This window comes from Athene noctua, chromosome 7 (genome assembly GCF_965140245.1).
Source record: "Athene noctua chromosome 7, bAthNoc1.hap1.1, whole genome shotgun sequence".
Taxonomy (NCBI): domain Eukaryota; kingdom Metazoa; phylum Chordata; class Aves; order Strigiformes; family Strigidae; genus Athene; species Athene noctua.
The window spans coordinates 16830933-16849883 of NC_134043.1; the positions used below are offsets into that span (position 1 = coordinate 16830933).

Here is an 18951-nt window from a genome sequence, read left to right on the forward strand (position 1 = left end):
TGGAGCCTGTGGGTCTGGGGAAGACAAAACACTCCTTCTGCCCATTTCCCGTTAGGTGCATTTGCTGTAATGGGGCTCCACTGGCAGGCGGCTTTCACGCTGATGTGTATGCCACGCTGGGCTTTCCTCAGGCCACAGAGGTCACGACTCAAGCAAAACTGAAACGGAGCCCCTCAGGAGTGAGAACTCCATAGCCTGGGCAAAGTCCTCACCAATTTGCACATAAAGCTGCTCTCAGCTGTCTTGACAGGTATTTTATGGAGGTATGGACTCTTCCATTTTGGGTCATTAACAGCATAAACAGGCTGGCCCCCAAGCCTTCAACTGCTGACTAACAGGCAAATCTTGCGCTTATCGCGTCTTGTTTCCTCTCATGCAAGCTGAGGTTCAAGGACAGCTCTGCCTCAAAGCTTCCTCAGCCCCAGGTGGGCCAGGACCCCCCACAAAGGCAGCAAGAGCCCTTCTTCTTCCCTGCCTCCTCCACTCCATCTGGCCTCTGCAATGGGAGCAGCAGGTCCCCTCTGGGCGGGCGGTTATGCTACGCCCCAAGCGCTCTGCAGCCATTAACACCCGCCTCCAGACTCAGCAAGAGCCCTGCTGGGTGGGAGATGGATCCAGCGCACCGCCGTCTTAGAGGGTCCCCACAGTTGCTGTTCCACCAGGTGAGTGATGATGGCAGACCTCACCCCCTGCCATGCTGGAGCCGAGCACGGGGAGCTGGGGAAAGGAGGCAGCTCTTTTATTACTGATGGGAGTGCTTGGCATGACAGCTGGCAGCATCTCTCCTCCAGGCAGCACTGTGATTTTGCAGGATGCTGCTGAGCTATACGGGAAGAGACAATTTCCAGGTCGTGACACTGCAGCATGTTATGAGTTTGTGTAACACAAGCAAGCAGCAATGATCCCTGTGTGCACAGTGTGCTGTGGGCTCCTCTCAGAAGCAGCAGCAGCACATCCCATACATGGCATTTGTAGCTGGGGATAGAGGACTGCTTTTATCCAGTGGAATGAGGACATGCAGGACTGCCTGTCGTCGGGCTTGGGGAGCTGGTGGGAGATCAGGGCAGTATGTTGTAGGGGCACTGAGGGAGCTTTAGGGCTGCTAGATAGATGCCAGATTCTCTGCGAGGTGCTAACTTCATTCCAGGACAGCCATCCTCATTCATGTCCTCTGCTCACCCTCACATTCCTCTGCAACACAGGTGCTGGGCCCTGTAGAACTGAGCTGGTAAGGCCCCAAAATGAGGAAAGACTGGCAAAATTTAGGAGCTGAGAGGTGCCCAAGGGACAAGAAATTTCTTTTCATTCAGTATTCCCACATGGTTTGTTTGTAGCACATCAGCAGTCTGCACGATTCCATCTGTGACAGAGAAGCTGGGTTGACCCCAGGAACTGCACACAGCAACACCATCCCCCTGGAAACACCACAGTATTTTCAGCTGTAAGCACAGGAGATACCAACCACCACAACTTTCTCCTGCCCTACCCAGACTAGCACTTTTACAACCTGCCTCAAAACTGGGACAAAAAACCAAACCAAACCAAACCAAGAAATAACAGCAAAAACGGGTAAAATAAACCCCAGAGAAATCCTCACTCAGGCAGTAGACAAACCATAAACAAAAGCACTCCTATAAACTCAACTGGCTGTGGACAGCTACGGCAAAATGGATGTTGTGCCCTTAAGGGCTCTTGTATTACTGTGGTATTTAATTCATAGCGCACGATAAAGCAGAGGAGTAAAGGGCAGTCTCTAGCTATGCAGGCAGCAATAAATGAGTCTCTTCCTGGAAAAAGCAATTAAATAAATAAAGACTGGAGCTTCACTGGCTGAACAGCCTTGCTTCTGAATCATACATCTCCAGCATCATTCCCCACTTGTGAGTCTACCCTTAACTGTGCCAGTACAGGAGGGATAGGGCTTGGAGGCATTAGCCATATACCCACATACCCACTTGCTCTCTTAAAGTTTCCTCTTCTTGATTTGTAGCTAGGTTTATATAGACCCTCTTGGTGCCTTTTTTTCCCCAAATTTAAAATGGAGACGAGAACACCACCCCACATCTTGGAAGGACTTTGTGCACAAGAGGTGAAAGTCACTCACTGTGTGCACGGCAGATACTCTTAGGTCCTTAAAAGAAGGGAGTAGAAAATAATTTCAAACTGGATTGAACAGAGCACTGGCCAAATGCACACCCTGGTATCTGGGTCTCTCTTTCCAGACATTCCCTGACAAAAGTCCACAGAGATGGAGACTTGTGGTGAGGAGAGAAAAAGCACATGGCTTCCATTTCACTACACTTACACCACAGCCGTCAGTACTCCAGGTCTGGATCCTGAACCCTTCCATCCTGTAGCTAATGGTACTCTGACCAAAGCGCTGCCCGTGTAGTCATGCTGCATCCTCAGCTGCACCTGGGACGTTTCTTTAAAGGCAAAGCTGGGCAACAGCACTGTTTGTGTAGGGCTTGGAAATATGGCTTCACACTTGCTTGGAGCGAGACTTGAAAAAGTCATGCTATCCCCCAGGATGGAAGAATACATGCATATTTTCAGGCAGGTGAGAATGTTTCTCTTGGACTTGAAATTTTTTTCAATGTTGTATTCCAATTCTGACACTGAATTTAAAATACTCAGCATGAGCAGTCATCTCTAAATGCTAAATCAAAATGCTTTGTTCAATAATGATCAAAACATGACATTTGCTTCTTGAAGGTAGAACTAGTGCCTCCCTCTTCGCTTTTATTAGCAGAAGAAATTCTGTAAGAAAAAATTAGTATAGTTTCACAGTTTTTCATTTTCTAAGACATGTGGGTCCTGTGTGAGTCCAATCTCTCCAGACTGCTCCAGCCACCCAAGCGCTCATTCAGTAACAGGAATAGGGGCCAGTTAGGGGAGAGAGAAAGGTGAGTACAGATCACCCTTAACAGAGCATCCCCCAGGGTAATGTAGGGCACGCAGACTAAACTAATGGATCTGGAAGTGCCTCTGAATTTGCAATTGCTTCTACCCCCCTTGTTGGAGCGAGATGTGGGCACCTTTCCCCTCTGTCATGTGGGAAGGCAGCCCAGGGACATGAGGCAGAAGGTGCTCATGGGGCTCTCTGGACAGCCTTTTCTTGGAATAAATGTACCCCTAGGACACACCACAGTGCAGTCTGTGTTTGGCTGCTTTGTCCTCCAGAGCTGTGACAAAAATCTTTCACTGCAGACCCCAGGGATCCTGTGAGAGTTCCTGGAGCCATCCACCTTGGGTGCTGCAGCCTTTCTTCTCTGCCCCCCCCCCCCCCCCCCCAGTGTCCCTGCAGCTGTCACCCCGCCTTCTCCCCTGCAGATGGATGTCTCCCCAATTCACACAGGGCACTATGCAAAACTAAGGAAGGCAGTAGGAGCCAAGAGGACAAGGGTCCTCTAGCTAGTCCTGATCTGTCACTAGCTAGAATCCCTGGGAGGGCAAAACTTCTGCCTTCCTGATCTGGATATAAAAGGTTCTCCCACCATTGCTGAAGACTTTTAGAGGCTGCAATACCCAGCTGAGTGAATGCTGATGCAGGCTGAAATGGGCAGGTAAGAGTTCGTATGCACTTACGGGATCTGTCAATGCTGAGCTGACAAGAACGAAAGCAGTGAAAGGAACTGAGTGGCTAAGTCTGCAGCAAAGGTCTGGGTAAGAGCTGAGCCTTGTAGGACACAGAGAGGTCTGTGAGGTGACCATGGCTGAGCAGAGTGAATTGTTCCACCTGGTATAGTAAGTGGCCAGACCTTTGCTTCTTCAGGCTTCCCTGCATTCCGCAGGTAGTGATGACTGCCCACTCCACACTGGCCCTGCCTGAGTGTCACTGCTGTGGGTTTGTATGCTGGCTGAATCTCTTCCAAGAAAGTAAAGTTCTGGCTAAATTACTGGGCACAGGTTCTCTGGCATTATTTGATCTTATTGAACAACTTCTGCCAAACACTGCATGGTTGTATGGATACTGTGGATCCAGCTCTGCCATAGGGCAGAGCGACTCCAGCTGTGGCTGCCATTGGTGGGTCCTGGTTCAGGAAAAAAAGCACTGTTCAGGGAGTAACTTCCACACAGGATAAATTTAGCAAAACCAAGATTTGTTCCCATCAGTAAGAAAAACCTGCACTGCTTGACCTGATATCACTCATGAGTCTGTTTGCAGTGTTCTTGCTTACAGACTGCTGTATCTCAGTCTGAAAGATGGCTCTGTTGGTAGGTAGCCATTCCTCCTGGAGAAGAACTGATCAGTCACCACTTTAAGAAGCAATCCCAGAACTGGATTAATGTGGCTTCATGTTAATCTCTTCTCACCTCTGTTGCTGGCTCCCTACAGATCTGAGGACACACCAAAAGCAGCCTCATCTACCCTGCACAGGGGATGACTCCCCTGTGGTCTCATCTTTGACTATGGATTTGACTCCTCTTGCTACTGCCACAACAGCATGCCATGGACCACAGCCTCCCACCTCCAGGAGTAACACGTCTGCAGGGATGGAGGCTGTAGTAGGAGGAGCGACGGGACAGAAGGCAGTTGGAAAAACACAGCCTGGCACAGAGCTGAGGACTTTTTCCAGCCTTTACTAGACAGTACAATTTATGCAGCTGGTGCGGGAGGTCCTACCAGCTGCCTACAAGGGAATCTCCTGCTGTGGTGTAGAAGCTGTGACAGTCAGGTGAATGCTTCTGCCTCTGCCCATGGATGGGAACTTAACCCAGGGACACCAAACACTTGATTCCAGCACAGGGTTTAGTGAAAGGGAAGCATTGTTCTGATTATAACGTATCACCCTTGAAATCACAAGATGCAGTTCACAAGGTAAAAGGATTTCTTTTCCCCCTCAGAAAATGTTAACTATGTTGCCCTCGTTAAATGCTAAACACATTGATCCACTGGAGCAGAGAGCACCATATGGTTATTCATGACAAAATACATCTCCGGAGCCCTGTTGCAACAGTGGGAAACTGCATGGAGATGGATGTGGTGAGGGATTGTGGAATTGAAAGGACACGTGAGAAAGGCCAGGTGCTGCTCTGACAGCGGTGGAAGCCAAGCTCCTTCCCCACAAAAAGGGAGGGGGTTCAGAACCAGATCCAAAGCCTGTGGTTCTTTGCTCAGCAGCGGTGTGCTCGTTCTGCAGAGAGCTGCTGGAGCTGCACTGGAGTTCAGTAGGCGCATTGAGCCTGTGCAGAAATGCCCGCTGGTGAAAGCAGCACACATGCACGCACACCAGCTGGCCCACTCTGCTCTCTTATTGAATAATCAATGCAGCATTAGATAAAAATAGGTCCCATCTTTCAGGAACAGAGGGGTGGCATGTCTCGGCTCTGCCAAGCATCCACTGTTCCTGGATATCAGCCAAGAAGTCAGTCAGCAGATCAGCTGTGCAGCATCGCTTCTGCTGCTGCTGGACCAGGTACAGGGCCCCCAGTGACTGCTCTCGAGGGACAGTCCCTACCCAGCTTGAGAGCCCCACAGTGCACCTTGTGGGGACTGTTACTGTCTCTACACCCCCCTTTACAGCTGCTAATGATTCGCTCAGAGATTTTTTGAGCATGCACATTGTGGCTGAATGTATGCAAAGCAGGATTCACAGTGCAAAAAAAGCAAATCAACTCCCTGACTTTATCCCAGCTGCCTGCTCTGATGATAGGGCCTGGATCTGGTCCCTCCAGTTAGCTCCTGGTAGCTCCAATTTGCAGGCAAACTGGGCAAGAAGTGCATGAACAGTGTGGCAAGCAGTGCATTAATCTGAAGGGCACAGAAGACTTCCACACTCAGGGGTCTCTTCCAGGTATGTTGAAGCCATACATGTTTGCTGTCTGGGTTAGTCTCAGGTTTCTCGTCCAAAGACATCTGCTGAACTTCTCTGCCTTGTGCACTGCCTCTAGGGTGTCATTAAGCCAACGCATGGGCTTGGTGCTTCCCCAAAACATTCCCTACTGCTGTAGCAATTCTTCCTACTTTGTACCTTGGGGGGGACTGAATGAAAACATCTGTTTTCCTTTTGAGAATTGGATCAATACAGATGAAGACCAAGACCCTGAAGACACCTAAATCCTCAATTTGTCTTTATTTTGTTGGGACTTTGACTTCTAAATCCTTTGAATGCTGAGGGCCCAAGTGACCTGGCTAGAAAAAACCCTGAAGGCTACCTCAGCCTGGCATTTCCTCTAGGAAGGAAAGCTCATTTAAAAAGAAACCACATTAGTCTTGGCAGGAAGCTTGAATTGTGACCGTCTCAAGGAAGCTTCATTAATTACTGTTCCCATTGCACTATGAAAGATCAAATGCTGTGGATCAGTTTTAATTGGCTATTGATTTCTTATGTTATTACCTACGGTTGTGCTGAGATGCCATCAGACGTACTGGATGCTTTTGATTATTCTTGCTGGCAGCTGGGATTAAAAACAGCGGGCACACACTTCCTGATCTGTAATGGATTGCCATGGTGTGCCAACAAAAATCGTTGGCAGGATGAATGGTCCTGCTTTGCCTGTCTCTTGTGCTATTGAGCTGCAGTGCAGTTACTGTTGTGAAGGCAAATGCCCTCAGGGACTGGCTGCCAAGGAAAGCAAGGAAAAAACTTCAAAGAGCATGAGGATTTAGTGCTTTCAAAAGTGCACTGCTGTCAGCACCAAGGCAGGGTGAGTCAGAGAGCAAGGACTGGGTGGGCATGGACAAAGCAACAGTCCCCACCAGAGAGTGATCCAACAAGAGACAGATCAGATTGCTTTTGCATCACTGGAGATAAACCCCCCAGCATGCCAACTGCAGGGATACCCCTGTGTAAGCACAAGCAGGATGGCACACACAAACCGTAACAGTGACAGCCCTGTGCACACAGGCTGCTAATGGCCTTCCTGAGACATGCTTCTCCCTCCGAGCCGATCTGGTGATGCCTGAGCCTGGACTGACACGCTCTCATTAACTGGCAGAGTTCCTTCTTGTTTAGCAGGAGATGGTTTCCTGTCCTCCTGACCCCAATGACACCTTAATCTACAAACGGTGACTTTCCCTAATTGTACCTTAACAGAGAGAGAAGCAGACTTGTCCTTCCCCCTCCAAGGACTGTCACGTAATTAACAGGCAGGTATCTCTCAGGATTTACAGCCCAGCTCTAAACTGCTACTCTCCCTATTCGGTAACTCGGCCTATGAAGCCTCACTCCATTTATCTCTGTATTTTGGTAACCACATTTCTGCTAATCCCTCTCTACACCACCTTTCTGGATTTAACTCTTATGGACCCATGCAGAGAGCGGTTCATCAAATGAACAGCTTCCATCTCACTTTTCAGTCACTTCCTGGTTGCTGATCTCAAATGTCTGTGTTGTAGATGGCTTCATAGCAGAGCGATACCTATGCTGGCACCATTACCAGTTTCTAGTTTAATCCAACTCTCGTATCTGTCCTACAGACATGACCAGAGATAGCACACATGAAAGAGAGAGATCAGAATCAAAGACATTGGGTCTGGCTAGATATCAAGAAGCATTTAGTCTGTTCCTCCTTCACAATCTGGGATCATCTCTCCACAACCTGTTCTTGACATATGTTTTCTAACAGGTTCTTTAAAAAAATCCAGTATTGGAGACTCCTACAAATCCCAAGCAATCCTTTCCAGTGCTTCCTGCCCTCCTGTTAGATGTCTGAGAGCAAGGGGGAGAACAATGTTGAAAAATCATCTTGCACATCTTGCCCAGATGGACATAGCTTCTGGCACTTGGGGCCATACCATCTGTCCTGCTGGTCATGAGGAGCAGATTAATTTTACATTGGTTGTGGTTTTGTTTCCATGGTAGGTGAAGGGGTAGCAAATGGAGTCTGTCCCCTACAACTGTTTTTGTGGAGCATGCTAGGATCTAGCAAAGTCCAAAGAAAACTAGTGTATTCCTGAATGTGAGTGGCTGAAGGTCAAACCCAAGACCCCTGGATTTTGATGCATGGATCAATAGTCTCTGAGTTAACAGTCACATTTTGAGAGCTCATCTTAGGGATGGTGTGACTATTTCAGATCAAGTACAGCTCAAGTGAATGTAACAACCAAATGATCTGCATTTAGGTGCTCACAGCTATATGTGCAAGTGAGCACTTGTGCACTCACCTTTGAGTCCACATTGGAAAGACCAGTGCTGCCATGGGATTGCCCATGAAAATTGCCATAAATATCTCTCTCTTAGCAAATGGGTACCTAAACCCCTTAATGACTTGATAGAGAGGAGACCACATTAAACAGATGGGCAGTTGCTGACTAGGTGCATATTCCACGTCTGACGATAGTCAGGATCTCTGCAGATTTGGTGTCTTCTCCAGCTCTGTGACTCTACAGTGCCAGAGGAAGTGTCCCGCTGAGCACCTCCAGTGACACGGTGTATAAATTGGCCTCCTGGACAAATGTCACTGGCTACTCAATGGACATGAGACATCCAAGGACAACTGAAATGGGAACTGGCAGGAACTACAGAGGAGATCTGCTTCAGCACATCTGCTCTTTAGTAAAGCCTTGTCTTTCAAACCCCTGCCCCTCTCCAGTAAAAGTAAAACCTGGGGTCAAATTGAGGGAAGAAACAATTGGAATTCATACCATTAGTGTAGAACCTACAGTATAACATTCTGCTAGCTAAGGCTGCCCAGCCTGTTACCAAACAATGCACGAACAATGTGTGTGTTACATTAGTTGAAAGAAACAGGTGTGGTAGTACTGACTGCACTTAATGTCCTGCTCTTTCACCATCACTGAGCATTTCTTAGTTCCTAAATCTCTCCTACCCACCCACAGGCTAGAAAGCAAAAGGGGAAAAGGGCTGGGCTGTGGAGGAGGAGACACCGAAATGCACAGACAGCACCCTGGTACTTCAAGAACTGTTGTCACTGCAATTATCCATGAGAGGTTTTATCCTGAACTTGCAGAAGTGGAACTAAAGCCCAGCGAAGAGTAACAAGAGGCTTCGGGCCATGTTGGCAGTCAGAAGCAGAACTCTGAATCTCTAGAGTCAGCTTCGTCCGGCTGTGATCAAAGACCCTGCACGAGGCTGCATGGTGTGGGAGAGGATAGAGAGGGAGTATAGCTGTTCCACAGCGAGGAACTCACTGGGAGTCTTCTAGGGAGCTGGCATTGCTGCATCCATCATAGTTGAGCAAAGCTATAATGAATGAGGAATTAAGCCCAGTCGCGGAATTCCCTTTGATCAGCCCTTTCTGCTGGCCTGACCTGGCCTGGCCTCTCCATGGGACAGACCCGCCTTTTAGTTAGCACTAATGCAGTCCCCCGAAATCAGCAGGGCTGGAGAGAAGTCACTCAGAGGAGAGACCTGACTGCATGGACAGCCAGGGAGTCACAGCTCTCTCTGAAGACCTCATTTATCACTTGGTTCAACCTGGGCAGAGAAAGAAGAGAAGAAGGAGGAGGAGAGTGAACACCAAATCTCAGCTAGCACTACTCAGAGCTCCTTTCCACTCCACTGCAGACCTGGGAGCAGCAGCAGCTGGGATTGCAAAGGGTATTGATGCACAATACAAGCAAGTTTTACACTGGAGCGTGGCAGAGGCAGAGGACTGGCTGCATGCACATATGAGCTTTTCTAGGGAAACGTATACAATGGCTCACTCCACACAGTACAAGTGGAGCCATCTCTGGGTAGTCTCTGAGGTGCTGGGCAAGAGAAGCCACATTCAGACATGTTAACTTATTGCATCTGTAATGCTTCCCACTTGCTTTTGAATTTGTGGGAAAGCCAGCATGCCTGGCCCACCAGGACTACCAGCTGTGCAGGGAGGATCCTGAGACAAGGGACTGCCCCAAGTCATGACTCTGAAATGTTCCTGGGAATGGGATGGCTGCTTGCTCTTTGGCTGGGAAAAAGAAAAGCTCCCAGCTTAGGGCTTAGAGAAATAGAGGCCAGACCCTTTAAAAAATCAGTGAGAAAGAAACAAGAACTTCAAATCTGAATCTGTCTGCCCAGTTCCCCTTCAGTTCATGGCTGCCATGGTTTGTTCTCCACCATGCGGGGAGGCATTAGGTCCTACTGAAAAATGAGCTAAACAGTTCCCCTCAGCGCTTGAAGCTTTACCAAAGCCAGTTAATCATACTACTGACATCCACCCAGCCTGGGGCTCTCCACTTCTGTCCTCTGCCAACAAGGTGACACAAATGCACACACATAGGTATGATTTTTTTTCCACTATCAATTCCACCAGCAAAAAGATGTCACCAGTGGCTGTTCTGCCAACATGTGGGAGCTGCCCATCTCTATTTCACCCCCTTTGCCACCCTTTGTTCGTGGAGAGATGTGGTAGCTCCACCAGCATCTCATGAAGGAGCAGGATGATCTCTACAGGCCAAGCTTACATCTTGTTGAAAGCAGAGTGGTGGCAACAGTGGGAGGAACTAGCCTGGTTTTTGTCAGGCCCAAGTCCTGTGCTTGGAAGGATGCTAAAGCCAAGAGCCATTTGAACCTGGATACCAGGGTGTGTAGCCCAGACCTCTGTCCCTGCTACTGAGTTTTACTTCTGTACCCCAATTTCACCAACTGCTTCTCTGTGATGTAGTCTGTCCTGCTCCTCCTGAGGGCTGAACTGGGGGCTGTGCTCCTTCCCTCTGGAGAGGCTCTACCCACACAAACACATTTCCACCATGTCAAGAGGACTGCCTTGTCCCACTGAGCTTCTGGGAGGTTCCTTCTGCCTTTATACCAATGATGGGAGGACCCAGACATGAAGAGCTCTCTGGGACCCTCTTTGTTTCCTGTCAGGGTCACTTGAACTGATGTTATATGGTGGCATGTGCTTGGGTGAACACTGCTCAGGAGCATCTTTGGAGAGGCTGGTGTTCACTGGACTGTTTTGGTAACCACCACTCTCTCAACAGCCTGGATGGTGAGTGCCTCTGCCCATGGGTGTTGTCAGCTACATCCCCCCATCTTGCAGACCTGCACTGGGGCTACAGCTCAAGCTCTCAGGGAGACCCTGCTGTGTCCAGGCTGTCAGCATGTACTTTGCTGTCTGGGTTTGCTCAGTGTGAGGCAGCTACATCCTCAGAGCCCCTCTGTACCAGGCTGGGCCATGACCTGGGCTGGCTGGGACTTGCAGCTCCAGGGTGGGCCAAAGAAGGGGTAGCCACCCCTGCCCAGCAAAGAGACTGGGCTGGAGAGACAAGGAGTTGCATGTGGAGAGACCCTGCCATACCCAACCATGGGGCAGTCGCTAAATTATCTGTTCCAGAAAGGAAGGAGTTTCTCAAAAGCCTTACACACCCCAGCCTTACACCCCTCTTCTTGCTCTGAAGAGAGATTTGTGTCCCTCTGGGGTTGCTGCAGGTCCCTCTGCCAGCCCAGCCAAGGAGACACTCTAGGGCTGCCCAGATGAGCAGGGAGGACTCTAACAAAGGTGCTGTGCAATCGAAGAGGAGGAAAAGCCAGGGAGACTCAATCTGAGCCGAGCTGTACCGGTCAGCTCTCCATGCCATCTCCCACTCCTCTCCGCGGGTGAGCGGGTGGGCGACCTCGGCCATGCCATGACATACAATCACCCACCTATACAGACAATGTCCATGAAGCCGTACATTCCATAGCAGATCTGGAAGAGCAGGTCCTGGCGCTGCCATTTGGCTGAAGGACTGAAGGTCGACCAGATGAGCCATGAGATACTGGCGATGAGGAAGAGGGAACCCAGGATGGCCGCTGCTATCTGAACCTTCTCAATGACTGTCAGAGAGATGGCCTGCCACTGCAAGGGGAGGCAATGGGGAAGAGGAGAGGGGACAAGGGTGAAGGAGGAAGGAAAAAGAGAAAAGATTAGTTACTTAGGGCACACTGCTGGTTTGCATCATTGTGGTAGTTTTGGAGATCCCAAAGAGCACCTATGAGCATAAATGCTTTTACCTGGTTCACATCTGGGGTGGAGGCATGGCAGCTGTTCAACAGTGCATGGCCCCAACTCCTAAAGAGGCAATGGGGAGGAATCCTGCATCTCACCAGGAAAGCACAGAGACTTGAGGGAGGCAGGATGAACTGGGGGCAAGACACCAAAAATAACGTCCCCATGACAAACCAGGACATTCAGTTGCTCCCTCAAATAGAGGGCAGGCAGCATCCTCGACCAGGACATCCTATTACCATGAGAAGAATTGTTTCAGTGAGCCAAGCTTTCCTTTGGAGGCCTCCCATGAGCTGGCTCTGTGCCACTTTGTGAGAGCTGACAGGATCACAGTACTAGGTAGGATCTCACAGCAGCAGTGCACATCCCACAAAACTTGTTACAAACAACACAAGTTGCTGTGGTCAGGACACCCTGCCTTCAGGTGATGACACGTTCAGGCTGTGTTCCAAGGTAAACGTCAATGCTTCTTCCTCAGAAGAAGAAAAAAATAGAAATAACTCCCCCAAATCCATTCACTATGTCAAATAGCTTTGTACAAGATACGGTATAAATATCCTAAACCTGGACTCCTCTCTGTCATCCATCATAAAACCTCCCCACTCAGATTTACACTGCTGAGAGAACTGCCCTGTAAAAACCAAGAGAGAAATAGCTTTCTTTAACAAGACCTGGGGACATGGTCCATAGCCCCTCCTGCAAATCAGACATCAAATGCATAAACAGGCTGGGGAGAGACAGTCTCTCCTGGCATCACAGTATATAGGTCACCTTTAGCTGTGAGATACATGCCCTTGAAATCTCAGTGGGACTGGAAGAAGGATAAATAAAGGCGGACTTCAACCTCTTACAAGTATAGAGGATTCACAGTAATTGAAAATGTTTAGTCTGGATTCAGCCCAAATACAGTGTCCTTGTGAAGTGGCATCTCTGGCGAGCCCTCAGCACCCTGCACATTTGTGAAACATACCCTGGGATGGCAGGGTCACCTGTCAAGCCTTGTCCCATTCTTTTGCAGGTCAAGAAGGGAGTTCAGTTGCTGGGTCCCGTTTCAATGCCCAGGCCAGCCAGGAGTTAGCAGTGTTTTTTTGAGAGGTAGGGAGGACTTTGAGCCCTGGTCAAAGGGTAAGAAGAACAACAGGTGATTTGTGCTGGTTACAGGGCTGCATGGCATTGCTACCAGTCCAATGACCAAACCTCCGGACTGAATGCACTCCCCTGCAAAGGGCTGCCTTTGGAGAGGAACAGATGACAGCTTCAGCCTGATGCTGAGGTCTGCGGGTTGCAACTGGAAGGAGATTGCCTGGCTTGGCTCAGACACGAGCTGAAGTGTCTCTGCCAGCCTTTGCTCCTTGGCTTATATCCTGCAAGGGCAGACAGCCCTCAAATCGTTATGTCAGGGATGTGCAGTATCAGTGAGGTCGGTGGTACCAGCTTATTTCATAGCTGGCCACAGAGTAGATGGCCATAAAGCTGCTGAGCAGAGAGAGAGCTTGTTCCTTGCTGAAGCAGGACTGGGCTTGGCTAATCCCAGTCCCCTTCCTGCCATCCGCTCCAGCAGCTGGCCCAGCCAAAGGCAAACACCAAGCACTGGGGACACTCAGAGATCTCTTCAACAGCCCATTTCCACTCTGCCACCGCCCGACCTGCCCAATGCCTCCACCAAATCCAGCCACACAAGTGGCCCCTTTGTGCCATGAAGAAGTTGAGGTAGTGAAGAGCCCTGGTCTTAGAGCTGGAGGCTTGGTGGTGCCAGCTGCAATGGGTCAAGGCTAGATGAAGGGGTACTGGAGAGCACAGAGGATGCACAGCTGTGAAACTCCTCTCCTGACATATGACAGAGCAAAGGCCACCCAGCACCCATCACCTCCAAATTCGGGTTCTGAGGGTGGGATCAGCAGCTATGCTGTCCTCCCATCAGCTCTTCAGCTTTGTTCTCATCAGCACCATAAGCAGATGCAGGACAAATCTGCATCGGTGCCATCATCTCAGAGCTCCAGGTCTAGAGGCATTGGCAGAGAGAGGGTTTGGGTACATGTGTGGGGTTGCATTTCCACCCCTGAAGCATTCATGAGACCTCATCTCCCACTAACTCTGGCAAACACTGAGGGGACAGGAGTCTGGTGCTGTGTGAGAAGGTTTTACTGCAGGTCCCTCATGCTGACCCGTGTGTGCCTGTGCCAGCCAAATCATTCTGCATCATTTCTCTCTCGAGAGGAGGTAATGGACTGGCTCCTCACCATCTGTCTGGCACACTGCAAGGCCAGTGGTGGCAACAGGTGCTTCCAAGGTAGCAGTTAAAGACAGAAAAAGAATAAGGAGCTGTTTTCTACAACTTGCAGCCACATACAAGCAGCACCACTGCTTTGCAGAGACAGGGAGGCTTAGGTGGCGTACTAAATATACTGTCAGAGGGGATGGGGCTCAGAGCACAGAGAAGTTACACTTGAGTACAAACTTCAAACCCTGCTCCCTTCGGTTGGGAACAGAGAAGCTGAAACACAGACGGGGATGCTCCCTGATGCTGCTCAGCTGGCAGCAACTGCTGGGAAGTTCACTGCAGCGATAATGAAGAAGCTGGAGTCCGTCAGCTGTGCCAGGGGGTAGGAGCCTCTCCCCCAGCATGTGGCACTAAGTGACAGTGACACACACAGCAGCAGTCCTGACTCTGTTCAGGAGGTGGCACTGGGGTGTGATTACCCTCTGGCAAGGAGGTAAATGGGTCAGAGCTGAACACTGGGGAAAATAACCAGCTTGCAGAAGAATTTAATATTTTCCAGAAGAAAAAAAAAGTAAGTAATGTGTTGTATTTCCTCTCTGGCAACCCTGAGAGCTGCAGTTTAGCATCCCACAGCTAGCTCGAGCCACCAATAACTGGAGACATTATTATTCATCTTTTAATTTCATTTTGCTACATGTCTTAGGATATGAGGTTTGCACAAAGAGAAGGGGTGAGACAGGGGATAAAGCATGTTACCCAGTGAGAGCACAGACAGAAGGATCCAAGTGCGGTCCAGAGGGGGAACGTGCTGATGAATTTCAGCTGCAGGCACTGGGCCTGATGTGTCCTTGCACTGGTGGCCTTGAGAGCCTGCCTCAATCACAGCACTGGGCCTTTCAGATTTCATAACAGCCCTTAGAAAATAACCCATTTTCCAAACCCCTCTCCACCATCGTTATGGCCAGTAGACCAGTGATTTGGTAGGTGACCCTACTATCCTTGGGTCACTGCTAGAGCTGCAAAGAAAGGTCTCAGCAATGCTGCAGAGTGCCTTTACCAGCACATCTGAAACCCCCAAAGCTTTTTGTCTGAATGCTCAGCTGCAGACCCAGCCCCCTCCCTCCAAATCTCCAGCTCAAATGTTCAAGCTCTAGCAAGGTCACAGTGTCAAGCAATCCAACCTTGCAGGGAGAGACCTAAAACTGAGCTCTTCTTTCCTCAGCTGATAATGACTGTTGAGTCCCGGGTAGCTGCTGAGCTGTACTGTAAGTGCACCTTTAACAACCGGCAGCTCACCCAGGTTGTCAATCAGGAATATGACCTTTAGGCAGGTAGAAAGCTCTACAGATGCTCTGCCAGCACTGAACAGGACAGAACTAAGGACTTGGTGGTACCAGAAAGCTTTAAAGGCTCTTGCAGGATAACAGGAGCAGCTTTATGAACTCTGGGCTTACAATGGCTTCAGAGCATGCCTAAGCAGCTCTCTGCAGCGGCTTGCCACCTGTACTAGAAAAAGGGCTCTGTCCCTCCAGACCATTTTTCAGAACTGTCCTCATTCACTCAGGAGCTGTCTGTCCTCTGCTGCCAGCCCCCTTGATCGAGTGCTTTGGCACACCGTCCAGATATGCACGTGCAAAACACCACACACTCTTGGATAGATTCTCCCCAAGTTTCCCTGTTTTCCCCAAACTGCAAAGCTCTACGACCCAGATGCCTCAAAAATGGTTTCTTAGGAGCCCAGGTCTGACATTTGTGATGACCTTAGCCAAGGTGCCAAGCTGGGACCAGTGCCTGACAGTCATGTCACTCTTGTTCACTTGGACTGTTTCATGACCTACGTGTTATACTTGGGACAAACCTGTTTCTCTGTTTGCTTCAGTGCTTCTGCTCAGAAGCTTGTGAGTGAAAACTCCCACTGCTAATGTAACACAGATTAATAATGTCATTACTATGATATTTAAGGCCTGATATGTATCTTCCTTTCTTTGGCACCATCAGTCTCCAAAGGTTCCCAAGCACCAGCACAAGCAGATCCAAGGCAGATATTTGCCTGCAGAAGATATCTATGTCTTACTGCAGCAGCTTGCAAAGAATACTTGCTTGCTGGAAAAGCCTTCCTACACTCCTCTGAGAGCTCCCCCATGCCTGCCTCAGGCAGTTCAGTTTATTTTTATTGCTGTATCTGACACGTCCCCTTAGTATGTATCATTAACATCCTGAGCTGTGCTATTCAGCAATTTAATTTTCGGGCCCAGGATCACAAGCAAGATGAGGTTTTCCCTAGAAGGTTGGAGTGCACCATTCCCAGTACTGCTTAGGTCTGGCTCTCCCCTTGCTTCTGTCCCAAGGCCCTTGCCATCTTCCTCAATTATCTTTTGGAGGACGGCTTTTCTTTTTATAAATTCACCAAAGAAAGTTATGCCATCGCTGTGATACTGTGAAACACTGCTGTGTATTTGCAGATGCTGTGACTTATTTAGATACTAGAAAGGCAGCAGGGAGGAAGGTAAGTCCACTATGGCCATGTAACAGAAGCGTGCAGTGATGACACCCCCTCTCCTCCATGTGCCAGAGTATTTGGTAAAACTCAGGCTACAGTATCACTATCCTAGAGAGCCCCTGTTAGAAGGCAGAGGCCATGAAATCTCTCTTGCTGTGATTGCACCCACTGCTTGCAGGCTGCAGGCTGCAGCTGGAGCTCAGCAGGGACCAGCCAAAACTCAACACAAGTGATTCAGCAAGTTGGGACAACTAGGAGACACCAGTGAACTTGCCTCAAGCTTTTTAGGTCAGGAGCTCAGGCTGAAGTTCAAACATCCTGGGACCTTGGCCACTTTTCTTGCAGATGCTGGTGTCCTGATGAAAAGACCATATAAATACACACTTATCGGCTCTTAACAGACCATCACTACAGTCAGAATAGAGCCAGAGGAGAACTGGGACCAGATTCCAAACACAGCACTGGATAACTGAGGATCTTTGAAGCTGAAACAACCCACAAAGGAAGAGTCAAGGCTAACAACTGCAAGGCAGAGTTGAACTCCCCGAGACTGCAGGCAGTTGTACGGCTAGGAAGGGTGGTTCAAACAGATTTTCTGTTTGCTAAAATCAGATCATCAGAGTGGATGTGGCCCAGGAGCAGCTACAAAGGATCTGTATGATGAAATCCACTGTGGAGTCCCATCCGCAGATAGCTACTCCACTGTGTATCAGCACGAGGGTGCCTGCAGTACTATCATGTGCTTCTAAACCCCTGTGTCTTCAGGGCCTTTTTAAAATCACGAGCTTTGCACAAATATTGCAGTGGAGAGGAGCATTTAAACCCTTCATGCCCATGGCTCCTGTCTCGGTGACTGGGAGACTGGAAAGCAGGAGGATGGATGGATGGATACGAAGTATGGATGGTCAGACAAAATTTCTGGATCTTCTGGCTGCTCACAGCTGATGAGATGCTTTTACTCATTTGCTGCCTGACTGCTGCTTGACAGGACACCTGCCATGCTGTTCAACAACTTTAATCTCCCAGTATCAGCAGGTTTGCAGTGTTGCTGCTTTAAGACTTTTGCTCTTAAATGCATTCAATCCAGGGATGGGGGGGTGGGTAATTCATAGAGATTCATTCTGCCAAAATACCAGACTAAAGGCCTCTCTCTGATATGAGACATCATAACAGCCTGGAGGCTGGAAGGAGTCTGTGTTAATTATGCATGAACCATGCTCCCCCGGCTGTAACTTCCCTGCCCACGCCACGAGTCTCCACACACATCTGGCCCACACCATGCTCCTAGGCACTCCAAAAAATGTGCAGCAGATGTCAAAACGGGCAGAAGAACATTCAGATCCTGGGGAACATGTGGGTGTTGGGTGTGCTGCTCTGCTCAGACCAACTGGACATGCTTCAGGGAGCCCAGGGCCTGCCAGCTGCCTGGGTTTGGCTTTCCAGCAGGCTGCCACATGAGAAGACATGGGGGATAGGTAGGCCATGTTGCTGGTTAAAATCTAGCCAGGCTCAGAGCATCACTCAAACAGTTTTCATTTGACAAGGAGGTGAGGTTTATGTGGTATTTGCCTGTATTATGGTGGGTCTGAAACAGACAACCATGACTTCCTACAGCATTTTCCCTCCAAAACCTGTGCTTGAGAAATTCAGAGTTTTCTAGTAAGAATAAAGCCGGGCAGGCATTCCAGCAGACCCTGAGAAGAAAGGCCATGGACTATTGCTTTACTTAGAGGCATGCTTGTATATCCATGTGGCCCTGTTATCCACATGTGGGGTGAAGGCTGAGCAGGAAGGATGTTCTTCCTGCCTGCACATGCTGTGGCATCTTGTTATGGCACAGAGTGTCAGGGCATCGCAGCCCCTGGGTCCTCTCTGCCTCCCTTTCCCAGCATCAGAGGATGGTGAGAGCCACTGAGGAACAAGGCATGTGTGGTGATGGGTTATGGGGGGCCTGAGCCCCCTTAGTCCTTGTGGAAAGTCCAGGTCTGGTACATCAGCCACTTCCCATGGGACTTCACATACTACTGCTAATGTAGCACCTGCTTTGCAGAGGTGCCTTTGTGCTGGCACCAGACAGGGTGCCTGGGCATGCAGCTGTAACTCCACACACACTGAATTTATTTCAGATTAAGCGGCATTTCGCTCCAGTTGCTTCTTCCCACCCTCCAAATCTCCCAGTGCTTCTGCGGGAAGTGCTGTGAAATCTAAGCCAGCAGCATGCAGCCTTCAAACCCAGGGTCTGCATGCTCCTCTGGGACTCTCGCTCCTGGAGCTGAGCTCTCTAACTCAGTTGCTCCTGCCGTGCAGTTTCTGTGTTCGTGGCAAAGGCCAGCAGATCAGGCCACTTTCT

The 18951-nt window shown here is 49.5% G+C and overlaps 1 protein-coding gene across 2 annotated transcripts in view; it reads right to left on the reverse strand.

Moving 5' to 3' along the window:
• MARCHF4 (membrane associated ring-CH-type finger 4) overlaps positions 1 to 18951 on the reverse strand; it is a 110993-nt gene that overhangs the window by 16867 nt on the left and 75175 nt on the right. For both annotated transcript variants that reach the window (XM_074910924.1, XM_074910923.1), the window contains exon 3: positions 11538 to 11730. In XM_074910924.1, coding sequence (XP_074767025.1) covers positions 11538 to 11730 — 193 coding nt within the window. The remainder of the gene's footprint in view (positions 1 to 11537; positions 11731 to 18951) is intronic.